This window comes from Bombus impatiens, unplaced genomic scaffold (assembly GCF_000188095.3).
Source record: "Bombus impatiens unplaced genomic scaffold, BIMP_2.2 scf_0197, whole genome shotgun sequence".
Lineage (NCBI taxonomy): Eukaryota > Metazoa > Arthropoda > Insecta > Hymenoptera > Apidae > Bombus > Bombus impatiens.
The window spans coordinates 1,846,385-1,859,459 of NT_176616.1; the positions used below are offsets into that span (position 1 = coordinate 1,846,385).

The window sequence follows — 13,075 nt, forward strand, 5'->3', positions numbered from 1 at the left end:
CCCGTTAAGAGGCCGTTCGACAACAATACACGTTCCGCGAACGTTCCGTTGCCGAGCTCTGTAATCCCCGATCCTGTCTACCCGGATCATCCTTTCGCTGCGCCAGCGATAACGCAGCGCGTGTTCCTTGCCGGGACACGCTTTATCGTGTACCTCCGATCCTACTTCTTTGCCTTCCAATCCCTAAATCGATCGACTCTTAGCTTGTTAGTTATATACATATTTCTTCTTTCAAATTTGTTTCAAGCTGTGTTCAATTTGTTTCAATATATATAAATAATTTTTTATCTATATAGAAAGTACAAGACATTTAATTTAAATATACATAAACAGTCAATAATTCATTACTCCATTGTATTAATACACCTCAGAATTATGATATCCTTAAGATGGCTGTATATTGTTTATGCGTATTGCTTGGTGTTTCAAAAATAATTAAAATGACCCTGTTATTAATTATTCTTTTATTAGGTGATCATAAAATTCTAATAAAGGCAGATTTAATTTCTGTAGATATCTCAAAATTGAAATTCTGAAAATTAGTTCTTGGCATATATCACTGCAGTTAATAAAAATTTGATCAATTACGAATGCGTTGAATGATTATGATTAAAAATTAATATGTACCTGGCAGAGTGTATACATTACATTTCATATGCAGTATATTATTAACAAAAGCTTGAATGAAATCAAAGCAACACGCGTTCTACTTTTCCCTCATAAGCTTATATATTCAGAATTGTTTAATAAGAAGCTTCACAACCAGGAACTTGAAGTCACAATGTTACTTTGTGCGCATTAAAAACGTTTTAACTCGATTATTAAAAGGACGGTCGAGACAGGATCGGATTTAAACAATTTCCTCGTGGTTCGAGCAGCGTCGTCAGAGAGGTTCAGGTCAAAGGGAAACTTCTGTACTGTAAATTACCAAGCTATTGTCAATCGTAGGCAACGATCCAGACAGTTTTAGGAACCGTTAAAGGCCAAACCGTCGCGAAAAGTAGCAACGGCGTGGACAAGTTATTCGATTATGCGTCAGTCACTGACCGTTTAAACACTTTCTCTGCATTATCGCGTCGCAGCAACTTAATACACGGGCCACGTCATTATGTACGAAATCACTTTGCGCCACGTTTATCGAATTATCGTATTAACGCGGCCTCTCTAAATATAATCGATTGGGATAATTTTCTATCGATGCCCTATATTTCACAGCAAATCTCCTCTCCCGTTTGGTTGATACGAGAGAGAGGAGACTGGGATGGATAGTAAATGAATCAGAATAACGGTGTATAATTGAGCGGGATAATTTTCTCCCGATTATGCTATACTTTCCATATTTTTGGATTGGCGTGAAATATCGGACGTTTAATAGTTCCGGCCACTGTATTTAGCGACGTAAACGAATACTCCAATAACGTGTTGTTCGATTCATTTCTATCGGCTAATTTAATTATGGCCGTAGCTGCTATCGATTCCCGATTTTCCATGCGACGCCCTCTTCTGTTTCGCTTACAAGCGCGTGAAGAAATTACCACGGTAAATCGTAACAAAAAATACTTAGCGAATGTCGACTGAAAGGTTTATTCATTCTCGAGACACGAACCGATAATTTGCTTTCGTACAGATACTCTTAATAATTTCCTGTTCGTTTTATAGGATTCGCTACATGGGGTATCTGTTTCATTTCATTCCTTTCTGCTTCTCTCTCCTTTTTTTTTTTTTTTTTGTATTCCAGAGAAAGGTAAATGCGTTCAGAGGATAGGATCGTTCGCTTGTTTGTCAATAACAGCCTCCGATACGTTGTTTTCATTCACGCGCTGTAACAACCGTTCTACGTGCGCCACACGCGACAAACTATTACTCAATTATTACTCTGCTATTGACACGACGGCAATTTATTGCGCTGCAGCTGGATACATTTCGAAGCCAATGCTTCTGCACCGGCTGTCATACCGAAATTCTCTGCCAATTTTCATACGTACAATCAATTTATACCAGAATCCCTCCTTCGATGAAAAATATCTCAATCAATTCCTACCAATTATTTTGATAATACTCGACCGAACATACGACTGTCGTGAAATTTTGAATTTGAAATGGAACTTTCGAAAGTACTCTACTATCAATTCTCTTCATCGAAACATATATATAAATATATACAATCATTATCAATTATTTTAATAACATCTAACCAACCATATCTACCATCTACCACCTAACCACTTATCACAGTATCGCAAAAGTTTAAATCTGAAGAAACCTCATGTTTTTCAAAATTATCAGCAAAACTTTCACAATGATTATACCACGAACATTCTTCGACGAAGAATATATACAATTCCTGCCAATTATTTTCACAATACCGGTGCAAATATTTGAGTTTGTACCACGCGTCTTGATATTTCGAATATGAACAAACTGAAAATAATTCTTATCGACACTTTTGAAATTATTTGCTTAATATCGTGAAATTTCCGGATGATGCGCGGTTCGACGACTCCGCGATGCTCGATAATACAAGAACCTTACCTAAGCGCATCCAAGGAACCAGGTCTCAGGGACTTAACGATCACCAGGTCGCTGCTAGTGTTCCGGAAAACTTCGTCGTATCCAGGAAACCTGTCGACCTCGCAAATGTGAACGTCGCCGAAGTATCCGCAGCCGAGGTTTTCAACGATGTTGAGTTTCTCCCGGGGGAAGTCTAAGATGCACTCGGGCACCTCGTCTTCCTCCTCCGTAAGCATATCCTCGGGACTGTAGCTTGTCATGCTACTGGAGGCTTTCGCGCTCATTGGCGGCGGCGTGCTCGGTGTCGGAGACGGCGGTAACGGTGGCAGGGAATTCTGTAATAAAAACCAAGACGTGGTAATGCCATGGATATCAGTATCGGGTTACCTAGGAAGAGATATTTTAGAAGAAAATTCAAAGTTTCTTCTTGGTTCGCATCTACGGTATTTTCATACATTTTAATCGCATTACGAGTCTATACTCGTTAACTTAATAATGATAAATGTTAGCTCTTCTTACAATTTTATTTCTGCTGCACCTTTTGGATCATTAATGTTTCTTTGTTATTCTTGTTTTTATTTTATTTTTGTTATTATGTTGATTGAAAGTAAAGCGACATGGACATATAGAAAGTTGCAGGACCGCAAAAAGGATAGCCGTGCAATGCTATACTTAACATATAATGCTAGATGTATGCTGTATGCTCTATATAGGAAACAAATAATATAGCAAACATTTCCAATATGGTATTGAACAAGTCTTTTCAATTCTAGAATCAGACTACAACGATGAATGTCTAATTATTCACGAATCAAACGATTAATTTTAATGAAGTTTAATCACATTGACTTCCGCATAGTTGATATAACAAAAAGCTACCATCTCACAGAAATAACCGAGACAAAAATGAATGGCGAATTAGCAACACCTCGCTATAGTATTCCACTGTTAAAATCACGCGAAGGATTTGGGGCAAACGTAGTCAGTCCAAAAATAAGAGTACAAATTAAAATACTCGTTTACTACATGCACGTTATACAATCAATAATCACAGGCCTCACGCTATCGGCCGGTGATCAGTGTATGCTTTTGTAAGACGTTTCCTTTCCCAAGTCTCACATTAGTCATGATTGATAGCTCTTTTTGGTTTCCTTGTTTTTCATCCATTAAGCTTCATTATACTCTGCGCGAATCGTTTTAGCACGCGCCGTTGGACGCTGTACGGCGAACTTTAAGCGCCCTAATTTCCAAAAAGAAGAAGAAAAAAGCGAGAAAGACGAAGAAAAAGGACGAAAAAATTTGAAGGAAAAAGAAAACAAGAATGAAATACAAGAAATTAATCACGACGCTAATTGCCTCTACCACGATAGAACGTAAAATACATAACTGACCATACACGCGCGTGTGTATGTATGTGTGCTTGATGAAAACAACGAGGCGTTAGGAGGATTCATTGGACAAGCTCGCGGCAAGGCTCGCGAAAGGGAAACGATTCAAGTAGTTGCCACGATGGCGACGAAAGATCCCAGAGTCACGAACCAGTGTTTGACACAGTTTCAGGCCAAGTGGCCCGCATTAATACCCTCCCACCGTCAGCCCACAAAACTACTCCGCGACCAGGACTAATCGTCACGGATCGCATGTCTGCCGTACATTTTTGATACTCACCTTACAGATCTCCGTGCTGGCGTAATACTTTTCCGGTGGTGGCGGTATGGGCGGCGGATTAGATGGATATTCTTGAACCGGCGGAATTGGCCTGGCAAGATTGATCGCCGTGCTCAGCAACAGCGGAATAACCGGCTGCACTTCCGTGATCCCTGTCCGCCGATACCGTGAGCGGAAAGGAAAAAAGAATTTTGACAAGGTTAGAGACACGATGGCCGCCGTGCACGAAAGAAATTACCCCGGGCGCGTTTCAAACCTCCCCTCCCCCCCATCCCGCGTCCTACCCCTGCTCCCGCTTCATGTTCCTCGAAACTTTCAAACGAGCACTTCCTCTCGTTTTATATTTTTCCTCTTTCGTTTCTTTTTTAGGGGAGTTCTCTCTCGGCCATTTTCTTTTACCGAGCACTATCTTTCTTCTGTTACACGTTCGTTTTATTATGATATAAGAATGTTTTATCCTCTGTGTTCTCTTTGAGATGGTTTATGATAGTTTTTATGTATCCCCTTGTGCTTTGAATGATGGCTTCAAATGAGAGGGAAATATGTGATTTTGCAATGAAATCGCGACTAGTAGACGAATTTAACTCGATGCATTATATAAGGTTATTCGTTATATATCGCAGTTTGCGTGATTAATTGATAGCGAACTAAAAGTTAGGATTAACTGAGCGAAATTTATTTTTAATTCTACTGGTTCGAGTGTACTCGGGGTAATTTTACACCGTTCTGAGAAACAGTACCGTCGGCAAGGTAGCAGAAAACGAAATAATTGGTCAACTATTTGAGCAATGCAGGCACGATGTGGCAAAAAACAGTGGTTTGAAACAGTATTCGTTGTTAAGTTGAATTCTTTTCCTTGAGCTTTATGAAGCTTTATACGAGAATTAATCATTGTGGAATTTCATTTGACTTTTAAACATTTGAAAATAAGCGAGGAAGGAATGCATGGATATATGAAAATTTTGTAGCTGCGAATAAAAATTAAAACGAATTAAAGGGTCCTGGTAAATGACGAGGCTCGTATATGATTTGTGCTCGTGCAAGCCTCGTCTTTAAGTACTATGAACTCTGTAATAATCCATCGATCATTAACCCGCAATTTAATTCGAACGTTGTGTGCTTGCATATCGTGGTAGGTGTTGCGTTTATCATCACGACCAATGGCTATAGCCCACCGTCGATTTTATGTAATTTTAGTCAAACGCAAACTCGATAATGCACCGCAACGTGGAGCCACTCATTTCGAGTTTTCCCCGCTGTTAAATTGCACCGCGCACTAACAAATATCGAAGGGATGAAACGTTAGCAAGACCACCGCGGAACTACCATAAAATTGCCTACTTTTAGCAGACAAAAACTTTGAACTCGATGCATTAAATTACGAGGTACTCTGCTTCTATTAACCATTATTTAATGTAGCGACTATGGAACTCAAAACTTTCCTACGTAAATTAATAGTGACTGAATTGAAATCAAAAATAGAAGAATTCAACAAGTGTGTTAATTATTTGTTTAAAATATCCAAAAATTTTCAAAACTAAAAATTCTTTCAATAGTTCTCATGTACCACACGATTGATACGTTGAAATATTTTTGTATTAAAAAAATCATATCCATCGTACACGTTAATATATTAAAAAATAATATCCATAAATTTTTAGAACAACTGGGATATTAAAACCATGGAACAGAATCCACTACACTTCGTTAATGCTTTATATTAGCTTTCCACATTGCAGTCTCAGACTCTAAATTAATTTTAACCCAATCTCGCGCACCTGTACATTTGCTGGAACTACCAGCGAAACCATTGCCTCCCTCGCAAACATATTACACCGAGCCGATCAAAGGGTTAAACGCGTGTTGGCTCCAACTCTCTACTTTGGCTTATTACGAAAATTTCGAGTTTTGCCGTATCAAATGGTTCCTGGGGGCGGGGCTTCGTGTTAGCGGTTAATAATTCTGGACAACGGGTTACGCGGGGCACGTTGATAATCGTGAAATTCAGAGTAGCGGGGTTCTCTGTTCGAATTAATTTAAATCGGCCTAACCGTGCATGCACGCGTAGAATTCGAAAGGCTTAAGTGTCGCACTTAACGTCGCTACCAACCGCTGTAATCCGTGATAGTTTTGTGTAGTTGCGGTGTCGTCATGGTGCAGGCGGCCGGGTGGTACTGCGCCGGAAGCGGAGGGCAAATTGGTCCCTTGTCCTCACCCTCCTCCTGCACGGAGACCTGCGGCCGAATATTGAGCGTTCCTGTTAATGTACCTGACATTTATGCACACGTCGCGCGTGTATACCACGCGAGTAAAAGCGATACGCCACCGGAAACTTTCCGTCACTTCATGCCACCACTTCTGTCTCGCCCCAGCGCACCCACCCCGTCCACGAGCATTCCGAATATTCATGGCCCATCGAGGCATGCTTTTTGTTTTATGAATATCCGAGGAAAGATCAACCGATCACCCGTGTATTTCATGATAATTATACGCTGATAATTATTAACGTTCCCTTATTCTGAATTTTTATTTATATATTACAATTATTACCTTTATAGGAATTTCATTTGTTGGCGGTTGTTGGTTATTTAAATCGTTCAAAGGTATTCGTTATTGTTGGTTACACAAAATATTTCCACATCTACATATACACTTATGGTAATGATCAGAAATTATCCACGATACTCTGTGTATATTTATGACTAACATATTAAGGTATGAACAATTGATATATAAATGGAGTATAGTTCGACGATTACGCGAATCGATACGTGCGCGAAATGTTAACAGTTATTCAAGTGGTCGAATAAAATAAGACCACCGAAAATCAAGTTGTCCGAGGCATGAGCAAAATTTGCATGAATTTTTTCTCCACCAGTTTTACATTCTCATTGCATATTTACACACCAAACTGATACTTTCATGTTATAATATACCCGATGCATAATTCATTTGGAGCACGGCACTGCTTCTTTACTCGTTTTTTCTCACGCCTTTTATATTCTATCACCTGCATCACTTTTTCAACAACACCTGCCTGCTTCTTTAACGAATACTCAATTACGGATTATGCAATCTTTTTAAAGCGGGATCAATAATCACTCGCTCGATTCCAGGTTTTCCAAATATCGTTCGTGTTGTGAATTTAAGACAAAAGATAGAAGAGAAATTCGGCCGTCAAAATTCAATTCCGGGCGACGCGGTGCTGGTTTTATCATGAAAAGCATATCAGCCGTCGTCACGATCGAAAGAACCACAGAACCGCGGCATAGCGTAGCGTGGCTAATAATTTCACACGACGTAATTATCGACACAATGCATCGATACGCATTCAACGGTCCACGTAATTCTCCTGAATAAAATTTAACCGTATCATCGGGTAATTATCAGTCTCGGCACTCCCTGGCAGAGGAAATCGGATCAGAGGATCGTTCAGATCGCTTCGTTCGTTCATAATCAACATCTCTTTTCAATCAATAATTTGTTAAAGTAAGAAACTTCCAAAAACAAACTACAAATAAAAAACGAAAATATAGACGAAAGATGAAAAAAGAGAATGTCAATTCTAAAATAATACACCTGAATCTCTTAGAAGCGAAAAGCTCAACTCTTTGTTTTCAGCACTGCTTGTATTTTTCTATTAATTAACAAGCCTCGTTACGACGGCGTGTATTTTCGTCGCGAAGGAACACAGTCCGATATAGTTTCCTTATCGAGCGTCCCCGTTCCTCGACAGCCTGCGCGTGTTATCGTAGGCTCGTACGACGAGGAAAGAACTCGTCAACGCGGGGCTGGATCGACGGTGCCACCCCAGGAAATTAACGCTTTCATTGTATAACAAACAATCCTTCGCCAGAAGCGTCGTGTCCCGAGCTCCTTCCTTCTACACCGGAGAACCGATAAGGGGGATCATGTCGAGCACCGTTCTCCGGAGAGTCGCGATATAATATCCATTGATTTTTGCTTTGCTTGCCTCCGCTTGAACGTCACGGAGACGACCCGACGAGAAGGGCACCGCAACCTAAGGAGGGGTGTTAATTTCCGTTTAGGAAGCGTTAGGGTGCCAGACTTGGCGAGATGCTCCGCGCAACCACCGTTAAGATAAGATAACCACTTAGCCATCGAGATTCTGCTCGAATCTCTTTGCTGTGATTCCCTTCCACTTCCTCCTCTTCCTTTCTCGCTCCACCTTCTTTCCTTACTTCCTTGTCGTTTCTTTCTACTGATCACCCTCTACTTCTGATCGTCCCCTTTTCTTGCACGTTGCTCGTCTTCGCGTCATCCAGATCCTCTTAACGGCTCTCTTTAGCCCGCCAGGACTATCTAAAGTCTTGTCCCTGTTTCCCTCAATCCTTATGACCTGACATTCGAAGGTATTTCAAGGCATTCGAAGCAACGTCGATTGGTAGTCGTACCCAGTGCTGACTCGATCCAGTGAGATTCATCACTCGATGCGTTCAGGTTTCTCTTGGAGTATCAGTGATTTCATGGAGCAGGGGAAATGGCATGAAAGTACACGTGCCACGATCCTTTATCGAACGAGTCGTTATAGAGGCTACGGAGGGTTCGACGTTAATTTCGATCGTGGTCGCTTGTTTGCTCGACGATACTCGGCTATCCATCGTTGAAAACCGGGGGTACACGCAGGTAATTGGCAACGTGGAAATCTTCGGGGGCGTGCGAACGAGTCCCTCGATGATCGGCAGCTGCGTATGATTTGATACAACGGAACGTCGGAAAAATTAATTACGGGAAAACCAATCAGCGCGTGGCATTTTCGACTGATCTTCGGTTAAGCGAAAAATAATCGATCCCGGCCGTCGTGCGTTAATTGAAAATAGTAATTACACAATAAACACCGTCGAGAGGGAAAGAATCACTCGCAGAGTTTCCATGTTTCTGCTTTGATTCACGACCGGTGACTTGTTTCAAAAGCCCGTCGAATCGTTCGGTTTTTCCTTTAATTTAAATAGAGAAGTTTTCGTTGTTAGAATAATTCATCGGATTCGTTCTCTCTGTTATAGAATTAATAACGGAACCGTTTATGGAATTATTGAATATAATGGCATTATTAAAATATTGTCGTTTTATAAAGATATTTATGAATTTTATTGAAATATCTAAAGAGCGGTTGAAAAAAAGAGATCACCGGAAAAACGATTTCAGTTATTGAGAGGAATCGTTCACACAGAAACACGCGTGTAATTCCAAATATTTATGCACGTGGAACGGTTCAAATAACATTACTGAAAGCTCTTTTCGTCGTTTTAAATCCACTTATAACACTGAATAATGTAATTCCCCGATGCACAATGCTGAAAATTAACAACACACGCCGAACGTTAAAAACAATATATTGTCCTTATCCTTTATTATTCATACGAAACGTTATTATAACCCAGGCATATTTCATTAACAAGAACATGCAAATTAATACGCAGGAAAAGATAAATACACGAAAATGTATTGTAAATCGGAATAAAATTACAAATGTTACAAAGACGCTTTTCATTGTGGTACTTACATTTTAAATTATATAATATATTTACATCCTATTTCTATTAATTCCGTTATAATTCCCGAATTTTAGTAAATTTCTTTTTGGGAACAAGCAAATAAGCTTTTAAAATCACATACGCTAAGATGAAATCTAAACATTTCAATTCTTTCGTGCCTTTTTTTAAATTTAGAAGACGTCTCAATAAAGAAAAGTGAATACTTAATGGGAAAAACACGATTAAATCCAAAACGATTTAAAGAATGTAACAAAGCTAAACAATCCAAATGAAGGGAAAAGGGCAGTTTATCAATACATACGACGATCATCATCGTATTGTCGTCTTTCAAAATATCGACTATTTCCCTTAAATCAGGCTGTACGTCGTGGACAGAACGATAATACGTTCCCTTCCGGTCGTACAGTGTTTGCCGTGGTTGCGAGTATATCAATTGACCGCACAAAAGGACCCTTTCGATTGATACATCCCTGAACCTTTTCGTGGACGTGGATACGTTCGATTGACCCAAAGACGCTTTTATTGGAAAATATCGTGCCCGATACGTTGCTGAAACGCCTTCCGTTATGGATACGCCCTCGGCGTTTCACGATATAACTCGATGAAATAAACGACGACCGATACCCATCATATAACTAGCTTCTGGTTATAACCAACGAAAATGCTCCAACGAACTTATTATCGTGACGTATTTGTTCATAAACATAGAGAACGTTTCTCTCCATAACCAACATCGTATTGAGTTTATTACGAAAATAAAAAAGAAAACATTCAATAATCTACGATTCCTATCGTGAGATTGAAGTTACCTTTCTAATCCTAAATTGAAAATCATTGAAGAAATTCGGAAACTGTTTACGAGCATATATCTCGCGAATATGTAAATGTTATGAATAATAATTTTCCGATTAATAATATCAGTAAATTGACAACTTACAGATTATAATATATAAATTGTATTATAGCGCTTCTCCTTTATAATTTTCCAATTCTACATCGAATGGGATACTTTGATCATAAAATTTGATTTCTAACCAAACAAATTACTAATATACAAGAAAATTTGTTAGCACCAGTAACTTGCGACCCGTGACTTGCAAACTTTCACGAATAATATTATTTTAATTGCGTAAGAGAATCTTGATTTCCGATAGAAACGTAGGCGGGAGCGTGTTATGTAAATTACAAAACCAATTTGAAAAGTAATTGCAGATGGTGCGATGTTCTTCAGCTCGAGAGGGAATACAAGAAACGAACTAAATTATACCATCTCTGGTAAAGGTTTAAAAAATTCCTTGTAGATTTTCGTGGTTGGTTGCGCGCGCTGTAAAATGCAGCGAAGGTAAAAGGGAAACAGGAGCTCGAAATTGGGAGGGAAATATTCGAAATGAAGAGAACTTTACAATGGTCGAATTACCAAGACTCTACGGGATGTTTATCTTTTTTATCGCGATCAAAGAGTAATATTGCACGGTGAAATAATTGCATCACATCAAGAGCAATCTCGTGTTGGCGAATGCGATAAATATGGCGCAATATAATTAGCTACGGATAAACGTAATAAAAACGTGAATCGAAATACCGAGCCCGGTGCTACTTGATGAAATCCCAGACGCCCAAAGGTAGATTCCACGAACAAAACGATCTTCCATTAATTAGCGACGGAGTGCTTTTTGCCATTTTCATTACCATGGCTGCATTTTCGCCCCCGTACCGGCGAAAGCTGCACAACCTGTCGGATATCTGCAAATTTTCCGCCTCCATTCGACATCCTCCTCCTGCGAGACTGTCATTTATCCTCTCACCAATTTCCAGTCCTTTTTCGACGAATTCAGTTGCATTCGAACCACAATTTAGTTATAGTAGTTGAATTCTATTATTTTTTGATTCGAGTTTCTGTGTACGCTTGAATCGAGGGAACCACGATTATAAATTCAAATGATCGAACGTTCGATGTTATCGTTTAATTTCATGCTCGCGAGCGTACGGAGGATTGTATAATAAGCCACGTATTTAGTCATGTTTGTATAATAGTTTAATAATATTCATTGTTTGATAATGTGTTCTAGAAGATCCATTGAAACGTAATTTGAATGAGCAATTTGTATGTTGCCTTCATTTTTTGCTTATTCGTATGCGTGTATATTCAATTTCGAGAAGATTGTATTTGAGATCTACTGCAGAAAACATGATACGTAACATTTTCCATCTGTTCCCGTGGAAACTATTTTTAAATTCAATACGACGTCTATCAATGTTATTTCCTCTTTTCATTTAGTTTCAAAATCAAAAATATTTCAAATGCTTTTACTGTCATAAGATTAATTATATCTTGATCTTTTTGAAATCTTGAAAGGTATGAATTAATATATCTTTTCTTGGATCTGATAGATTTCTCCTTTCTTCGCCTGTCATACTAAATTAATCAAGTTAGTCGCTTGATATCAAAATCAGAAGATCAAAAAAATGTTGACGTTGTATCATTTCCTATATTTTTCTCCGTTCTATTTTTATTCCTGTAACTATCGGAAGTCAATGATCCGATTCTTTGTTCTTCGTGATTTATAGAAACAAAAATTGTGAAAACGTGAAAATTTAAATTCGTATAATTTCGCCTGTTAACGCTTAGTTTTGTGTTTCTTTCCAACAATAATGAGAGAAAGATTGGCATACAAAATGGGGCAAATAATAAACACACAAAAAAGACAAGCAAATATAATATTTATTTCGAATCAAATTTTCGTTGCAGATTGTTGTAAAATATGTTTCGCGTGTCTGTCTTCCACTGTAACACAAATATTAAATGTCTAATCACGTACACTAAAAAAAAAAGCACCTCACGTCATTCGTCGTTGTAAATCAAATAAATTATCCGAGTTTTAACGAAGATTGATACACAGGTCTGCACGAACATGACATTTTTTCTACCTTTATGAGCACCACCTCCAAATTCTTCGATCCATCTTTCTGGCCATTCTACACGGTAAATCAACATGTTGTCCAGAGGAAACTCGAAAAATAGGACGATGAATCTAGCACATTATTCATTTTTCATTTCTTCCATTTTACAACGTCACTTATCCACAGTTTTTTCAAAATGAAAATTCTGCCACTTGTTACCACTCTCCTATAAATTCGGTATCTCTTTCTTTTTTTTACCTGCATCTAATTAGTTAATTAATTAGTTAGTAAATTAGAAGTCAGTTAATTCCAAATCGACTCCACGTATATCAACATTAATTCACTTTATTCCTAGGACATTTTACCAAATATTTCTAAGACGATAGAAGCCCAAATCGAATTCGTTTCAAGTCTTTGAATTCTACGTAACATTTAATAATTCCAAACTTTAGTCAGATAGCTCATGTAAATCAACTTGA

At 38.6% G+C, this 13,075-nt stretch overlaps 1 protein-coding gene across 7 annotated transcripts in view; it reads right to left on the reverse strand.

Annotated features, from left to right (window-relative positions):
* The window catches only part of LOC100745693 (discoidin domain-containing receptor 2), a 224,952-nt gene that overhangs the window by 20,568 nt on the left and 191,309 nt on the right, over nucleotides 1–13,075 (reverse strand). For all 7 annotated transcript variants that reach the window (XM_003487647.4, XM_033319604.1, XM_024366066.2 and 4 more), the window contains 3 exons: nucleotides 6,290–6,413; nucleotides 4,180–4,331; nucleotides 2,533–2,846 (listed from right to left, as the gene is read on the reverse strand). In XM_003487647.4, the coding sequence (XP_003487695.1) occupies nucleotides 2,533–2,846; nucleotides 4,180–4,331; nucleotides 6,290–6,413 (590 nt within the window). The remainder of the gene's footprint in view (nucleotides 1–2,532; nucleotides 2,847–4,179; nucleotides 4,332–6,289; nucleotides 6,414–13,075) is intronic.